At 48.2% G+C, this 16,533-nt stretch overlaps 1 protein-coding gene across 1 annotated transcript; it reads right to left on the bottom strand.

Moving 5' to 3' along the window:
- Window positions 1-1,390: 1,390 nt before the first annotated feature.
- LOC130281995 (protein spinster homolog 1-like) lies at window positions 1,391-4,238 on the bottom strand. The gene is made up of 2 exons (XM_056529804.1): window positions 4,120-4,238; window positions 1,391-2,988 (listed from the first exon to the last, which is right to left on the bottom strand). Exon 2 carries the CDS (start codon window positions 2,961-2,963, stop codon window positions 1,437-1,439), a length of 1,527 nt encoding a protein of 508 aa, XP_056385779.1. The 5' UTR covers window positions 2,964-2,988; window positions 4,120-4,238; the 3' UTR covers window positions 1,391-1,436.
- Window positions 4,239-16,533: the final 12,295 nt, after the last annotated feature.

The raw sequence follows: 16,533 nt of genomic DNA, 5'->3' as shown, positions 1-16,533 counted from the left end.
CCCTCTGTCTCCCATGTACACCCCTCTACACCCCTCTGTCTCCCATGTACACCCCTGTCTCCCATGTACACCCCTGTGTCACCTATGTAGACTCTTCTACACCTCTGTCTCCCATGTACACCCCTCTGTCTCCCATGTACACTCCTCTACACCCCTCTGTCACCCATGTACACCCCTCTGACTCCCATGTATACTCTTCTACACCTCTGTCTCCCATGTACACCCCTCTGTCTCCCATGTACACTCCTCTACACCCCTCTGTCTCCCATGTACACCCCTCTGTCTCCCATGAACACCCCTGTCACCCATATACACTCTTCTACACCTCTCTGTCTCCCATGTACACTCTCCTAAACCCCTCTGTCTCCCATGTCCACCCCTCTGTCTCCCATGTACATCCCTGTCACCAATGTAGACTCTTCTACACCTCTGTCTCCCATGTACACCCCTCTGTCTCCCATGTACACCCCTCTGTCACCCATGTACACCCCTCTGTCGCCCATATACACTCTTCTACACCTCTCTGTCTCCCATGTACATTCCTCTACACCGCTCTGTCTCCCATGTAGACCCCTTTGTCCCCCCTTTCAACCCCTGTTACCACCTTGTCACTCCTGTCCACCCCGTCACCCCCAACACCCCCCTGTCTCCCATGTACACCCCTCTGTCACCCATGTACACCCCTCTGTCTCCCACGTACACCCCTCTGTCACCCATGTAAACCCCTCTGTCTCCCATATACACCCGTCTGTCACCCATGTACACCCCCCTGTCTCCCATGTACACTCCTCTGTCTCCCATGTACACCCCTCTGTCTCCCATGTACACCCCTCTGTCTCCCATGTACACCCGTCTGTCACCCATGTACACCCCTCTGTCTCCCATGTACACTCCTCTGTCTCCCATGTACACCCCTGTGTCACCCATGCACACCCCTCTGTCTTCCATGTACAACCCTGTGTCACCCATGTACACCCCTCTGTCTCCCATGTACACCCCTCTGTCACCCATGTACACTCCTCTGTCTCCCATGTACACCCCTCTGTCTCCCATGTACACCCCTCTGTCACCCATGTACACTCCTCTGTCTCCCATGTACACTCCTCTGTCTCCCATGTACACCCCTGTGTCACCCATGTACACCCCTCTGTCTCCCATGTACACAGGTTGCAGGTTTAATGGTGAAGAATTGTGGCTGTAAGACATTGTCATGATGGCGGGGCCAGATGGAGAAAAGGGAACGACGCTGATAAGAGAAGACGTCATTTGTGAGTTGGTGTCTAAAAAAAAAAAAAGAAAAAGTAGAGGTAAAGTACGACAGAACAATTGCAGCAATTTATTATTATTATTTTTTTTTATTAAGATAAAGGTAAGCGATGACTTTTCCTCGTTGACTTTTAGGAGAGTCCTCGCTACATCTATCGGCATTGTGGAGGTTACAGATCTCTCGGGTCTGAAGCGCGGTCCTCATCGGCAGGAAGCAGTGAGGAGGAGGAGGATGACGGAGGTTCTGATTCCATCTCTGCTTCTTTTTCGTCCCTCTCTATAAATAGGGCCGTGGCCATGAAGAAGGCCCCTCCGATGACTGCCATTATGGTGGAGGTCATGAGGGCATACTCCAGGCTGCGGTATTTCAGAAGAGGGGATTTGGCATATCCTCGTTCGTAGGTGTCAGATATCAGGCCGATGAGGTACGGGCTGCCGGCGTCACCTAGGAGGTGATAGATTGTCATCTGCACGGCCAGAGCTGAAGATCTCCTCCACGGAGTTACTACTTTTAGTATAATGTCAGATATGAGGGTGAAATTTACTGACAGAAGCGTCTCTCCGATGAAGATGAAGATGTTGGTGGCAACGAGGCTGATGTTGCCGAAAGTCAATGCCAACAGAAGAAAAGGGGCGGAGAGCATCATCGCGCAGCCACACACAAGCGGATCGGCCCGTGGGTTGGATTTGCGATATCTTTTACTTATCTCCGACCCTGCTAAAACTCCCAGAATGCCGGAGACGACTGTAACCACACCAAATATTAGGATGTCGTGATAGTCACACGGTTCAGTGCGGCAGGGGTCCTTCTCTTGTAGGAGTGTTCGTGCGTGGGTCAGGTATGACGGACCCCATACACCTATGGCTCCCACTATGAAGGATACAGCCGTCGATCCCATGGTTGTTAACATGAAGCTACGATTTTTAAATAGTTTTTTAAGATCTGTCGCCCATATGGCAAACTTCTGGGATTTGTTGTTCTTCTTCTCGTTTGTAGTTGCTCTTGGAAGCTCCTTTGCGACCAAAATCATGAAAGCCACAGCTATGAGGCCCAGGCCAGGGGTGACCCGAAACGCCCAGTGCCAATCGCCCCTTGCTGCATCAGTCACTTTGGGCCCGATGATGTATCCTAGTCCGCAGCCTACAGGTATGACGGAGTAAAACACGTTCAGCATGCGGGTCCGCTGGTCACTTGTAAAAAGGTCTGCAATGATGGAGGGGGCGATGGTGCAGAAAGTTGCCTCTCCGGCTCCAACCAGCCCACTCGTCAGCAGGAAGAGCAGGAAATACCCGTCAGGGATGAATGACAGGGTAAGTGTCATGCTCAGCCAAACGATGACTCCTGCGCAAACAGTATATTTCTTATTACAGTGGTCGCCCAAATATCCGGCAATTGGTGCGACCAGCACGTAGCTTCCAATGAACAATGTATTCAATAAGCCGGACAGACTAGCATTGGTGTCATATGCTTTCTGTATATAAGGCAGCACCCCCGCCACGCTGGAGCGATTTGCATAGATGAGCAAATTAACAAAGGCGAGGATCACTACCGTGATGATGGAACGTGCGGTGGACATCACGCTTAGAGATGGCAGGTTCTGCCTCTCAGGGATATCGCCCTTTTCTACATCCATATCACTATGGTCCTCCATTGCTTCTTCCTCCTCCTTCAGCAATGGGTCTTGTGGAGAGGCCATGGTCACAGGTCAGAGCCTGAAAACACTAGAGAGAGAGAGATAAGTGAAGACATTAGACAACATGTCATCATTCCTGTCATTATACAATAGATCCTTCATACAGAGCAGAAATGTCCAGCACAAAACCACAAGATAACACTAAGACCATCGCAGCCTCAGAAGAAGACGCTTCTCTATAAGTGTTTTATATGGAGACGTCTTCCCTGAGGTTTCCAATGTCTGATAACCTGAACCTGTCCGGTCCTAGTAATATCTGATAACCATGAACCTGTCCGGTCCTAGTAATATCTCATAACCCTGAACCTGTCCGGTCCTAGTAATATCTGATAACTCTGAACCTGTCCGGTCCTAGTAATATCTGATATCTCTAAACCTGTCCGGTCCTAGTAATATCTGATAACCCTGAACCTGTCCGGTCCTAGTAATATCTGATAACCATGAACCTGTCCGGTCCTAGTAATATCTGATAACGCTGAACCTGTCCGGTCCTAGTAATATCTGATAACGCTGAACCTATCCGGTCCTAGTAATATCTGATAACCCTGAACCTGTCCGGTCCTAGTAATGGCGGATTATAAGGGCTTGGCTGTATGGTCACTGGGCCATGTGAACTTCATACTGTAGATACAATTGGGCTATCCTGCTATATACATTTACTATTAATGAACCTGCCCCACCTCATTGGGATCTATCCGTACCCTATATGACTTTTTGCCAATAGTTGATATGAAAACATTTTCCCTTTTGCAGTACCCAGAGTATTTCTATTGTTAGTACACAGAATACTATTATATACTATTATATTTCTGCCCTAATCTTTCTGTCATTCTTTTACTACACCACCAAATCTTTCTCAGAGACTTATATCTTCTAGAACTTCATGAATTAGGACTCTTTTTCTTGGGGGCTTTTTTGGGCGTAATTGCATTTTAGCACTTTTGCAAGAAAAAGCTCTGGTCATGATCCTATCTGTGCGTTTTATTATGTTTAATGCCTAAGCCAAGTATTATCACAATGCTATGAGGAATATAACTTTTGTTATTGCTTTTGGAAATTCATTGCTTGTTTTCTTGTAAAAAAAAAAAAAAAATACAAAAAACCTTACAAATAAACAAAATGCCCTGTGTATGTATGAATAGAAGAGGCTGAGACTTACCTTGTGGTTCTCTCTTCAGACAAGGAACGGTCAAAATCTCGAATTCTCTATCGCAAATAGAAACTCTCTAAGAAACACTTTGCACCACAGGTTGTGAATGCAAAACACACTGAAGAGACTGTGGCCGGTGCGCAGCTCTTTGTTCAGCTTACGGTGACATCATCACAAGCATGTGTGACATCACAGGGTTCTAAACCATCTTCAGGTAAGTATATACGGTATAAATATATATATATATATATATATATATATATATTTGGGGAAACAAAACTAAAAAAAAGTAGCCAACCCCTCTAGGCTAGCATCAGTTGCCTGATACAGTGATGTAATGGTAAAAATGATGACTGGATCGTGCTTCAATTATAATATGAAAGTGCAAATAACTCCTCGAAACACAAGGGCCCTTGTGCCGAGGAAAATTAAAATATAAAACTTATACAAACACCAATAGCTAGCATTGAGAATTTTGGCAATGCAATATTACTTTAAATCCGGCCTCCGATACTTCAAAAATGAGTTAAATGTCCCTTAAAAGATATGGATTCCAATTATTATACGTAAGGTACGTCAAGTCCCATATATGGTATAGATTCCAAATTCTAAACGTGGAATAGGTAAATTATAGTTACCAGTCTGCAATACATCCCGATAGAAAGTCACCTTGAGTTGAAAATGTGGAGTCCGCACGGTTAGGTGGTACCAGACGCTGGCATGCGTCCTTGCGGCGGTCTGCCTGCCAAGGACCAGCTGTAATGATAGCCGCTTGCTGATGTTTCGCTGTAGATGGTAACCACACGATGAAGCAGGTGCGGACTTCTAAGTAACTCGATGGTGGGTAACGTCACAGGCGCTGGGCAATGCTGCCTGGAGGATGGTCCCGGGAATGGTGTTGTTACGCCGAGCGCTCCGGGTCCCCGTTCTTCCCCGGAGCGCTCGCCTCATTCTCGTTGCTGCAGCGCCCCGGTCAGATCCACTGACCGGGTGCGCTGCGGTACCGCCTCCAGCCGGGATGCGATTCGCGATGCGGGTGGCGCCCGCTCGCGATGCGCACCCCGGTCCCCGTACCTGACTCGCTCTCCGTCGGTCCTGTCCCGGCGCGCGCGGCTCCGCTCCCTAGGGCGCGCGCGCGCCGGGTCTCTGCGATTTAAAGGGCCAGTGCACCAATGTTGGTGCCTGGCCCAATCTTCCCAATTACCTATTAGTGTGATCACCTGTGCACTTCCCTATATTACCTCACTTCCCCTGCACTCCCTTGCCGGATCTTGTTGCATTAGTGCCTAGTGAAAGCGTTCCCTTGTCTGTTCCTAGCCCGTGTTCCTGACCTCCTGCCGTTGCCCCTGACTACGATCCTTGCCGCCTGCCCTCGACCTTCTGCTACGTCCGACCTTGCTTCTGCCTACTCCCTTGTACCTCGCCTATCTTCAGCAGTCAGAGAGGTGAGCCGTTGCTAGTGGATACGACCTGGTCACTACCGCCGCAGCAAGACCATCCCGCTTTGCGGCGGGCTCTGGTGAAAACCTGTAGTGGCTTAGAACCGGTCCACTAGCGCGGTCCTCGCCAATCCCTCTCTGGCACAGAGGATCCACCTCCTGCCAGCCGGCATCGTGACAGTAGATCCGGCCATGGATCCCGCTGAAGATCCTACACTGGTCGCCCAGCTAGCCCTAAAGATCGCCCAACGAGATCAACAGCTGGCATACTTGACCTCCGAGGCACTGCGTCTTCAGTCACAGATACAGCAGCTGCTGCCGCAGATACAGCAACTTCAGTCACAGCTACAGCTGCAACAACTATCTCCTCCGCCGGCTCCTGCAACTCCTCCGCAGCAACCGGCCGTTCTTAACCCCTGCTTGTCCCTGCCGGACAAATTTGATGGGGACCGCAATGATTCTGCCACAGCCACAGTCCAGTCCTTCTTCGCTGAGGTCCGTGGTGTCTTCGAGGAGCCTGCCCGAGCTTCTTCTGCCGAGATTGCCCTGCTGAACCTGGCCCAGGGTGTTTCTTCCGTTGGCGAGTACGCCATTCAGTTCCGTGCTCTTGCTTACGAGTTGTCCTGGAATAGTGAGGTTCTCTGCGCGACCTTTAAAAAAGGCCTATCCAGCAACATTAAAGATGTTCTGGCCGCACGAGAGACTCCTGCTGACCTACATGAACTCATTCATCTTGCCACTCGCATTGACATGCGTTCTTCCGGATGGCGTCTGGAGCTCCGCCTGGATATGGACTTTGTTCGCACGAAGCGTTTTTTCTCCCCGGCTCCTCTCTCCTCTGGTCCTCTGCAATCCGTTCCTGTGCTTCCCGCCGCGGAGGCTATGCAAGTTGACCGGTCTCGCTTGACACCTCAAGAGAGGACACGACGCCGCATGGAGAATCTTTGCCTGTACTATGCCGGTACCGAACACTTCCTGAAGGATTGTCCTACCCGTCCTCCCCGCCTGGAAAGACGTACGCTGACTCCGCACAAAGGTGACACAGTTCTTGATGTCAACTCTGCTTCTCCACGCCTTACTGTGCCTGTGCGGATATCTGCCTCTACCTTCTCCTTCTCTACCATGGTCTTCTTGGATTCCGGATCTGCAGGAAAAATTTTTTTGGCCTCTCTTTTCAACATGTTCTACGTCCCTGTGACCAGTCTCGCCAGACCCCTCTACATCTATTGTTTTAACAATAAAAGATTGGACTGTCTCGTGCGTTTCCGCACAGAACCCCTCCTAATGTGCATCGGACCTCATCTCGGAAAAATTAAGTTTTTTTTCCTCAGGTTCTTTGGCCCCAAGAAGAGGGGGAGACCCAAGGGGGGGGGGTACTGTTACGCCGAGCGCTCCGGGTCCCCGTTCTTCCCCGGAGCGCTCGCCTCATTCTCGTTGCTGCAGCGCCCCGGTCAGATCCACTGACCGGGTGCGCTGCGGTACCGCCTCCAGCCGGGATGCGATTCGCGATGCGGGTGGCGCCCGCTCGCGATGCGCACCCCGGTCCCCGTACCTGACTCGCTCTCCGTCGGTCCTGTCCCGGCGCGCGCGGCTCCGCTCCCTAGGGCGCGCGCGCGCCGGGTCTCTGCGATTTAAAGGGCCAGTGCACCAATGTTGGTGCCTGGCCCAATCTTCCCAATTACCTATTAGTGTGATCACCTGTGCACTTCCCTATATTACCTCACTTCCCCTGCACTCCCTTGCCGGATCTTGTTGCATTAGTGCCTAGTGAAAGCGTTCCCTTGTCTGTTCCTAGCCCGTGTTCCTGACCTCCTGCCGTTGCCCCTGACTACGATCCTTGCCGCCTGCCCTCGACCTTCTGCTACGTCCGACCTTGCTTCTGCCTACTCCCTTGTACCTCGCCTATCTTCAGCAGTCAGAGAGGTGAGCCGTTGCTAGTGGATACGACCTGGTCACTACCGCCGCAGCAAGACCATCCCGCTTTGCGGCGGGCTCTGGTGAAAACCTGTAGTGGCTTAGAACCGGTCCACTAGCGCGGTCCTCGCCAATCCCTCTCTGGCACAGAGGATCCACCTCCTGCCAGCCGGCATCGTGACAGGTGTACTGCACATTCCCAGTTTTTTACATATATATATATTTGCCTAGAAATACAAGTACATAAAAACATCTTTTTAAAAAATATTACTCCAGGCCTGCCGTGTATATCGCCGTACTTCACAGTGTCTTCTCAGTTTATGTATTTTAATCTTTTGACCTTTTAACCCCTTAAGGACTCAGCCCATTTTGGCCTTAAGGACTCAGACAATTTAATTTTAACGTTTTAATTTTTTCCTCCTCGCCTTCTAAAAATCATAACTCTTTTATATTTTCATCCACAGACTAGTATGAGGGCTTGTTTTTTGCGCGACCAGTTGTCCTTTGTAATGACATAACTCATTATATCATTAAATGTATGGCGCAACCAAAAAACACTATTTTTGTGGGGAAATTAAAAAGAAAAACGCAATTTTGCTAATTTTGGAAGGTTTCGTTTTCACGCCGTACAATTTATGGTAAAAATGACGTGTGTTCTTTATTTGAGGGTCAATACGATTAAAATGATACCCATTATTATATACTTTTCTATTATTGTTGTGCTTAAAAAAAATCACAAACTTTTTAACCAAATTAGTACGTTTATAATCCCTTTGATGATCTCTAACTTTTTTATTTTTCCGTATAAGCTAATTTTTTGCGCCATGATCTGTACTTTTTTTTATACCACATTTGCATATAAAAAACTTTTAATAAATTTGTTATAATTTTTTTTTAATAAAATGTATTAAAAAAGTAGCAATTTTGGACTTTTTTTTTTCGTTCACGCCGTTCACCGTACGGGATCATTAACATTTTATTTTAATAGTTCGGACATTTACGCACACGGCGATACCAAATATGTCTATAAAATTTATTTTTTACGCTTTTTGGGGGTAAAATAGGAAAAAACGGACGTTTTACTTTTTTATTGGGGATGGGGATTTTTTCACTTTTACTTTTACATTTTTTCACATTTTTTTTTACACTTGAATAGTCCCCATAGGGGACTATTCATAGCAATACCATGATTGCTAATACTGATCTGTTCTATGTATAGGACATAGAACAGATCAGTATTATCGGTCATCTTCTGCTCTGGTCTGCTCGATCACAGACCAGAGCAGAAGACGCCGGGAGCCGGAAGGAGGAAGGAGAGGGGACCTCCGAGCGGCGTTCTGAATGATCGGATCCCCGCAGCAGCGCTGCGGGCGATCCGATCATTCATTGAAATCGCGTACTGCCGCAGATGCCGGGATCTGTATTGATCCCAGCACCTGAGGGGTTAATGGCGGACGCCCGCGAGTTCGCGGGCGTCGGTCATTGCCGGCGGGTCCCTGGCTGCGATCAGCAGCCGGGATCAGCCGCGCATGACACGGGCATCGCTCCGATGCCCGCGGTTATGCACAGGACGTAAATGTACGTCCTGGTGCGTTAAGTACCACCGCACCAGGACGTACATTTACATCCTGCGTCCTTAAGGGGTTAATAAATACTTTTGCACAACACTTAGCCCTTTGGATTGTTTATTTATTGCATTTATTGTAGGTCTGACATCTGTGACATTACAGAGTTTTACACCATCTTCAGGTATGTATATATATATATATTTATATTTATTTGTATGTGTGAGTATATATATATATATATATGTGTATGCCCAGACAGGTACATGACGTCACGACCCCGTCCATTCATGTCTATGTGAGGGTGCGTGTTATTGTTGCTATGGGCGATCCCACCACTCCTCCTCTACACTGGATTTTGAAAATCTCCCCATGGAATCTTTTGAAAAGCATTTATGGGGAGATTTCTCCAAACCAGAGAAAAAGTTGCTGCGTTGCCCATAGCAACCAATCAGATCTCTTCTTTCATTTTTGAAAAGGCCTCTGAAAAATGAAAAGCGATCTGATTGGTTACTATGGGCAACTGCACAACTTCCCTTTAGCACAGGTCTTGATGAATCTCCCCCTTAATGTCCAAACTGTTCGGCTTATCCTCCATTTTATTAACTTAGCACATCTGCAAAGCCGATTTATTTTATTTTCCAGCAAAACCTTGGTAATATAAATGCCTCCTTCGGCCTACTCCCTTTTTTTGAGGCCTTACTGGTAGTATATGATCATTCCTAGAAGGCATGCCAGTGTGCTTTATTCTAAATGTGGATGGAGAATGATCCAAACCTGTCCTGAGGATAATTTGCCCTGTTGTCCATAGCAAACAATCAGATGACTAATTTCTTTTTGGAGAGGCATTGTTAAAAATTAAATAAACTATATGATTGTTTGCTCAGGGAAAACATGCAACTTTTATTCAGCACAGGTTTGCTCAATTATCACCCGTAGTCCTTAAAGGGGTACTCCGGCGCAAACATCTTATCCCTATCTAAAGCATATGAGATATGATGTTGTATCGCGGAGGTCCCGCTGCTGTGGACCCCCACGATCTATGGCGTGGCACCCCATCATTTGGCGCACAGAGCTCCGTGCCCGATGACTGGCGATGCGGACACCACGCCCCCCTCCATTCACTTCTATTGAAGGTATGACGGCTAATGACATAGCCATCACGCCCCCTCCAATAGACATGCATGGAGGAGGCATTGCGTGACTTCACTAGGGGGTGTGACCGTGACGTCACGTCCCCATCTCGGAAGTAGTGCAATACACAGAATGCCGGAGCTGCACTGACATCGCGGGGATCTCCAGCGGCGGGACACCTATGATCATACATCTTATCCCCTATTCTTTGGATAGGGGATAAGATGTGTAAACCCGAAATACCCCTTGCCCTGGAGCAGATTCCTGAGTGGAAGGACAAGGTTGTTGTGATACATCTGTAGGTGGCTCCTCCTCTGCCACATTTTCCTCTGCGAAAATAAATAGGCATGTGCGAGTAAAAATTAGGCACAGGTAACATTTTTAAAGGCATTGCTGGGTAATTCTGCACATGGAAACTTGAGTAACAAGAAACCTCTCCTTTAAATACAATTTACAAAAGACAACCAATGAGATGTGGCAAAATGTTCACATGTCAATGCTTAAAGGGGTACTCCGCTGCTCAGTGTTTGGAACAAACTGTTCTGAACGCTGGAGCCAGCGCTGGGAGCTCGTAACGCCATAGCCCCGCCCCCTCAATGCAAGTCTATAGGAGGGGGCGTGCCAACCGACACGCCCCCTCCCATAGACTTGCATTGAGGGGGCGGGCATCATGTCATGAGGGGCAGGGCTATGAAGTCACGAGCTCTTGAAGCCGGCTCCAGCGTTCGGAACACTTTGTTCCAAATGCTGAGCAGTGGAGTACCCCTTTAAGATAAGGCTAAACACTAATGTCTACAAGATCTACAAAACTTTCGCAACATGGCTGAGCATGGAAACTGAAGTAGTAAACATGAGGATGGGTGCAACCTCATACCGTTATCTATAAATCATGTTTTTTAAACTAACAACATTTTAAACACAAGAACAGACCTAAATAACAGAAAGCAAAAAATACAGTTATTCACTTTTTTTTTTTAAACATGTGGGTGAATTTCCATTAACAGCTATGGTAATTAAATGTTGAACAGTTGCCCATAGCAAACAATCATATGGCTTCAATAATTTTGAAGAAGTCTTTGTAAAAATTGTGAAAAAATAATGATTGTTTGCAATGGGCAACTGCTCCACTTTTCTGTGGACAAAGTTTTGAGGAATTATGAGTTTGTTACAACCCCAAAATAAATTAATAAAAAAAAAAGGGAGAACCACAAAAACCTACCTTGGGCAGCCTAAGTAACTCCAGCCTGTTATCGCTTAGGCCCAGGAGCACCATTTTTGATGCTCCGGGCCTGTTGGAACCGGCTCTTCCCGGAACCCTTGTGGCGGTGGGTACTGGGGTGATAATTGGGAATTAGCGCTAACTGATTTTGGGGCTAATGCTAAGTACCGGTGTAACGGAGCTTGATGTGAATCCTCTAACCTCTCAGGCTGATGACTCGGACCGTATCGGGGAGTAGAGTCTAAGGTGCCGCTGGTCTTCACCACAGCCCGCCGCAAGGCAGGATGGGCTTTCTGCGGCAGGCGACACCCGGGCCGCTATCCCCGACACGGCCCGACCACACAGGTAGCTGGGCAAGGCGAGGTACCAGAGGATAAGGCAGTAGCGTAGTCAACGTAGCAGAAGGTCAAGGCAGGCGGCAACGGTGCAGAGTCAAATAACATAGCAGGAAGGTCTGGATACACAGGTGAGGCAAACAGGCAATAAGGAACGCTTAATCTCAGGCTAGGGGCACCGAAGGTCTGGCAGGGAAGTGTGGGAGGTGCAGGGACTTATAATGTGGTGTCAGGTGCAAACACTAATTATGGGTGCACTGGCCCTTTAAATTTCAGAGCTATGGCGCGCGCATTCCCGTCTCCTAGGGCGCGTGCGCCGGAGTTGAGACACAGAAGAAGCGGAGCGCTGTGAGTGACGGGCTGGGATTCGCATGCGGGCGCGTCCCGCAATGCGAATCCCAGCCCCGCCGGCAGACTGGGACCTCTGAATACTGCGTTCACGGCTGGAGCTTGCGGTCAGAGCGCAGCACGTGACAGTACCCCCCTTTGGTCTCCCCCTCCTCTTGAGACTCAGAAACTTTTTGAAAAGATCCTGGTCCAAGATATTGTCCTGTGGTTCCCAAGACCTCTGCTCAGGACCGAATCCCTCCCAATCCACAAGAAAGAAGCGTTTTCCTCTGACCAGCTTGAAATCAAGAATTTCCGTTACAGCAAAAACATCAGAGGTACCAGAGATGGAGGAAGGCGTGATGTCCTTTTGAGAAAAGCGGTTGTGGATGACAGGCTTCAAGTGGGAGACATTGAAGGAATTCGTGATCCGGAGAGAGGAGGGCAGATGGAGGGAATAAGCCTCAGGATTAAGTAGTTTTTTGACTTTATAGGAACCCAAAAAGCATGGACCCAGTTTATAAGAGGGTACCTTAAAGCCTGGAGATTGGTTGTGAGAGCATCACTGCGGTCCCAAAGTGGAGTTGCCCAGGCCAAAGTCCTTCCAGTTAAGAGAGTGATGACGAAGGCCACCTTTGCTCGTTCCGTAGCGAACTGTTCGATGTGCATGGAGCAGTGAGTCACGAAACCTCGACAGGATTTGGGATCCGCCTCATATTTCTCTGGAAGTGACAAGCGGAGTTTTGTTCCAGAGGAGACGGCAGCAATGGAAGGCAGCACTGGATGATGCTGTGGCTGTGACGATTGCTGCTAAGCAGTTAGCAACTGCTGCATCATGGCGGATAACTGGCTCAACTACTGTGCCTGCTGGGCCAACTGCTGTGATTGGATCGCCACGAAGGAAGCGAGATCTGGACTATCAGGCAGACGAACCCCAGCAGGATCCATGGCTGGATCTTGCTGTACTGGAGCTGGATGTGGATCTTCAAACCTGTGTGGCTGATGACTCGGACCGCATCGGGGAGCGGAGTCTAAGGTGCCTCTGTTCTTCACCAGAGCCCGCCACAAGGCAGGATGGGCTTGCTGCAGCAGGCGACACCCAGGTCGCTACCCCCGACACGGCTCAACCACACAGGTAACTGGGCAAGGCAAGGTACCAGAGGATAAGGCAGTAGTGTAGTCAATGTAGCAGAAGGTAAAGGCAGGCGACAAAGGTGCAGAATGAAATAACGTTGCTGAAAGGAATTCTTAATCTCAGGCTAGGGGCACTGAAGATCCGGCAGGGAAGTGTGGGAGGTGCAGGGACTTATAATGTGGTGTCAGGTGCAAACACTAATTATAAGAGCTCCGGCGCACGCGCGCCGGCGCACGCACGCGCCGAAAAGAGGAGGGCAGATGGAGGGAATAAGCCACAGGATTATGTGCTTTTTTACTTTATAGGGACCCAAAAAGCGTTGACCCAGTTTATAAGAGGGTACCTTAAAGCGGATGTATCTGGAGGACGATCACACCTTGTCCCCAGGGGAGAACGCGGGAGGAGGGCGTATTTTCCTGTCAGCTTGCGTCTTCATATGGGTCGTAGCATGAAGAATGGAGTGACGAGTCTTCTGCCAGATGGAGGCAAAATTCCGTACCAGTTCGTAAGCCATAGGTACTCCGGAGGAAAAAGAAAACAAGGGAAGAGGAGGACGAGGATCAAGCCAATAGACCACAAAAAAGGGATTCAGAATCCCTATGGTTATAAGAAAATTTGGCGCAGGGTAGTAAATCGGCCCAGTCGTCTTGGCGAGCAGAGACAAAATGGCGAAGATAGTCCCCCAGGACCTGATTCACCCTTCCAACCTGACCATTGGATTGAGGGTGGTAAGCCAAGGAGAAGTCCAATTTAACTTGGAGATGAGAACAGAGGGCCCTCCAGAACTTGGAGAAGAATTGGACCCCCCCGATCGGAGACAATATGAGTAGGCAATCCATGGAGACGGAAGATATGACCAAGGAATAGCTTGGCAAGCTGTGGTGCAGATGGTAAACCTGGCAAGGGCACAAAATGAGCCATTTTTGAAAATCGGTCCACAACAACCCAGATGACCGTATTGCCGCTGGAAGAAGGAAGGTCAGTAATAAAGTCCATTGCTATGTCAGTCCAGGGCAGCTCAGGAACTGGCGAAGGATGTAATAGACTAGCAGGCTTGGCACGAGGGGTCTTGTCCCGGGCACAGACCGTACAGGAACGAACAAAGTCAACGACATCTTGTCTTAGAGTTGGCCACCAATACTGTCGGGAGATGAGCTGCAAGGACTTATGTATACCGGCATGACCGGCCAACAGAGAGGAATGACCCCATTTCAATATTCGAAGTCTTAGGCGGGGAGCAATGTAGGTCTTCCCAGGAGGCAGGTTCAGAAGAGTTGCTAGCGCTGTGGAAATGAGACGATCAGGAGGTACAATATGCTGAGGGTGAGATTCTTGGTCTTGTACCTCATAGGATTTAGATAGTGTGTCAGCCCAAAGACTCTTTTCTGCTGGACGGAAGTGAATAAAAAAGTCAAATCTGGAGAAGAACAGAGACCAGCGAGCCTGTCGAGTGTTGTGACAATGGGCAGTCTGTAGATATAGCAAGTTCTTGTGATCAGTATAAATGGTAAGTAGATGTCCAGAGTCCTTCAAGAGATGACGCCATCATCCAAGGTCAACTTAATAGTCAAGAGCTCACGATCTTCAATTGTATAATTTACAGCAAAAACATTTTTAGAGAAGAAACCGCAGGTTACAGTTTTTCCTTTGGATGATTTTTGTGTCAAAACAGCACCTGCACCAACAGAGGAAAGCATCCACTTCCAAAATGAATGGCTCGCCTGGGTCTAGTCTTGACAACACTGGAGCAGAAGCGAAGGCGAATTTTAACTGTTTGAACGCTTCTTCGACCTCAGGAGTCCAGTCCTTCGGATTAGCAGTTTTTTTTGGTAAGAGTGACCATGGGGGCAACCAAGGTGGAATAGTGCGGAATAGATTGCCGATAATAATTGGAAAGCCGAAGAAGCGCTGAATCGCTTTCAAGCCAGAAGGTCGAGGCCAATCCAGTACAGCAGACAACTTGTTAGGATCAATTTGCAGACCTTGACTGGTAACAATATACCCCAGAAAAGGAAGGCTGGTCTTCTCAAAAGTAAATTTTTCAAGTTTTGCATAGAGATGATTGTCTCGGAGGTGCTGTAAAACTTGGCGGAGGTGAGAACGATGAGTGTGGAGATTGGGCGAGTAGATGAGAATGTCATCCAAATATGCAACAACACAGGAGTATAGGTTACGAAAAATGTCATTGACAAACTCCTGGAAGACTGCTGGAGCATTACAGAGTCCAAATGGCATCGCCAGATACTCGAAATGTCCATCACAAGTATTAAACACAGTCTTCCACTCTTCCCCTTCTCACATACGAATCAAATTATAGGCCCCACGAAGATCTAGTTTAGAGAAGATGCTGGCACCTAGCAGACGATCAAATAATTCTGAGATTAAAGGAAGTGGGTTCCAGTTCTTTATCATAATTTTATTTAAGCCTCGGTAGTTGATGCAAGGTCGTAGAGACCCGTCTTTCTTTTCTACGAAGAAGAACCCGGCTTAGGCAGGGTAAGAGGACTTCCTGATAATTCCCTTTTGAAGATTCTCCTGATCATAATTAGACATAGCCTGAGTTTCAGGGACAGATAAAGGGTAGATTCTGCCCCGAGGAGGTGTGGAGCCGGGCAGTAAGTCAATAGGACAATCATATGGAAGATGTGGTGGTAACACTTCAGCTTGTTTTTCACTAAAGACATGAGCAAAGTCCTGTAGGAACGAAGGCAAACCTAGCAGAGGACAAGAAGATGGTTTCAGCTTAATCAAACGTATTTGAATACAATGGTTCTTGCAATGCGGACCCCAATGAAGAACTTCTCCCGGTTTCCAATCCAGCTGCGGGGCATGGAGTTGCAACCATTGAAGGCAAAGCAGGAGAGGAGAAGTACAATGAGAGAGTACATAGAAAGACAAGTTCTCCTTATGTGAGGCTCCGACCTGCACAGCACAGCACGGTACAGTCCAGTCTTTCTCCATTGACCGTAGAGATGTACAAGGGCTTTAACAAGCGAGATACAGGAAGATGATGATAGATGATATTGGGAGGCATCAATAAAATTTCCCGTGGATCCAGAGTCCGAGAAGGCAAGAATAGAGACAATCTCTTTGGAGGGTAGAAAAAGCTGGACTGTCAAATTCAAGCGTGGAGAGGTGGTATTCACTCCTAGGGAGGCCTCTCCCACAAACCCTAGGTACGAGCGATTCCCTGACTGTGGACATAGAGGACAATCTTTTAGGAAATGATCTGCACTGACGCAGTATAAGCAGTATAGGCATGGATTCTCCGTTCGTCAGCGAGTTCTTTCCTGCAGGGTCAGGCGAGACCGATCAACTTGCACAGCCTCCACTGCAGAAGGCAACGTAGAAGGTT

This window comes from Hyla sarda, chromosome 7, assembly GCF_029499605.1.
Source record: "Hyla sarda isolate aHylSar1 chromosome 7, aHylSar1.hap1, whole genome shotgun sequence".
In the NCBI taxonomy this organism is placed as follows: Eukaryota; Metazoa; Chordata; class Amphibia; order Anura; family Hylidae; genus Hyla; species Hyla sarda.
Note: the sequence above shows the minus strand (reverse complement) of the source record. Positions and strands in the feature narration are given on the sequence as shown.

Coding starts and splice junctions, on each gene's coding strand:
- LOC130281995 (XM_056529804.1), bottom strand. CDS start 2,963: ATGGCCTCTCCACAAGACCCATTGCTGAAGGAGGAGGAAGAAGCAATG.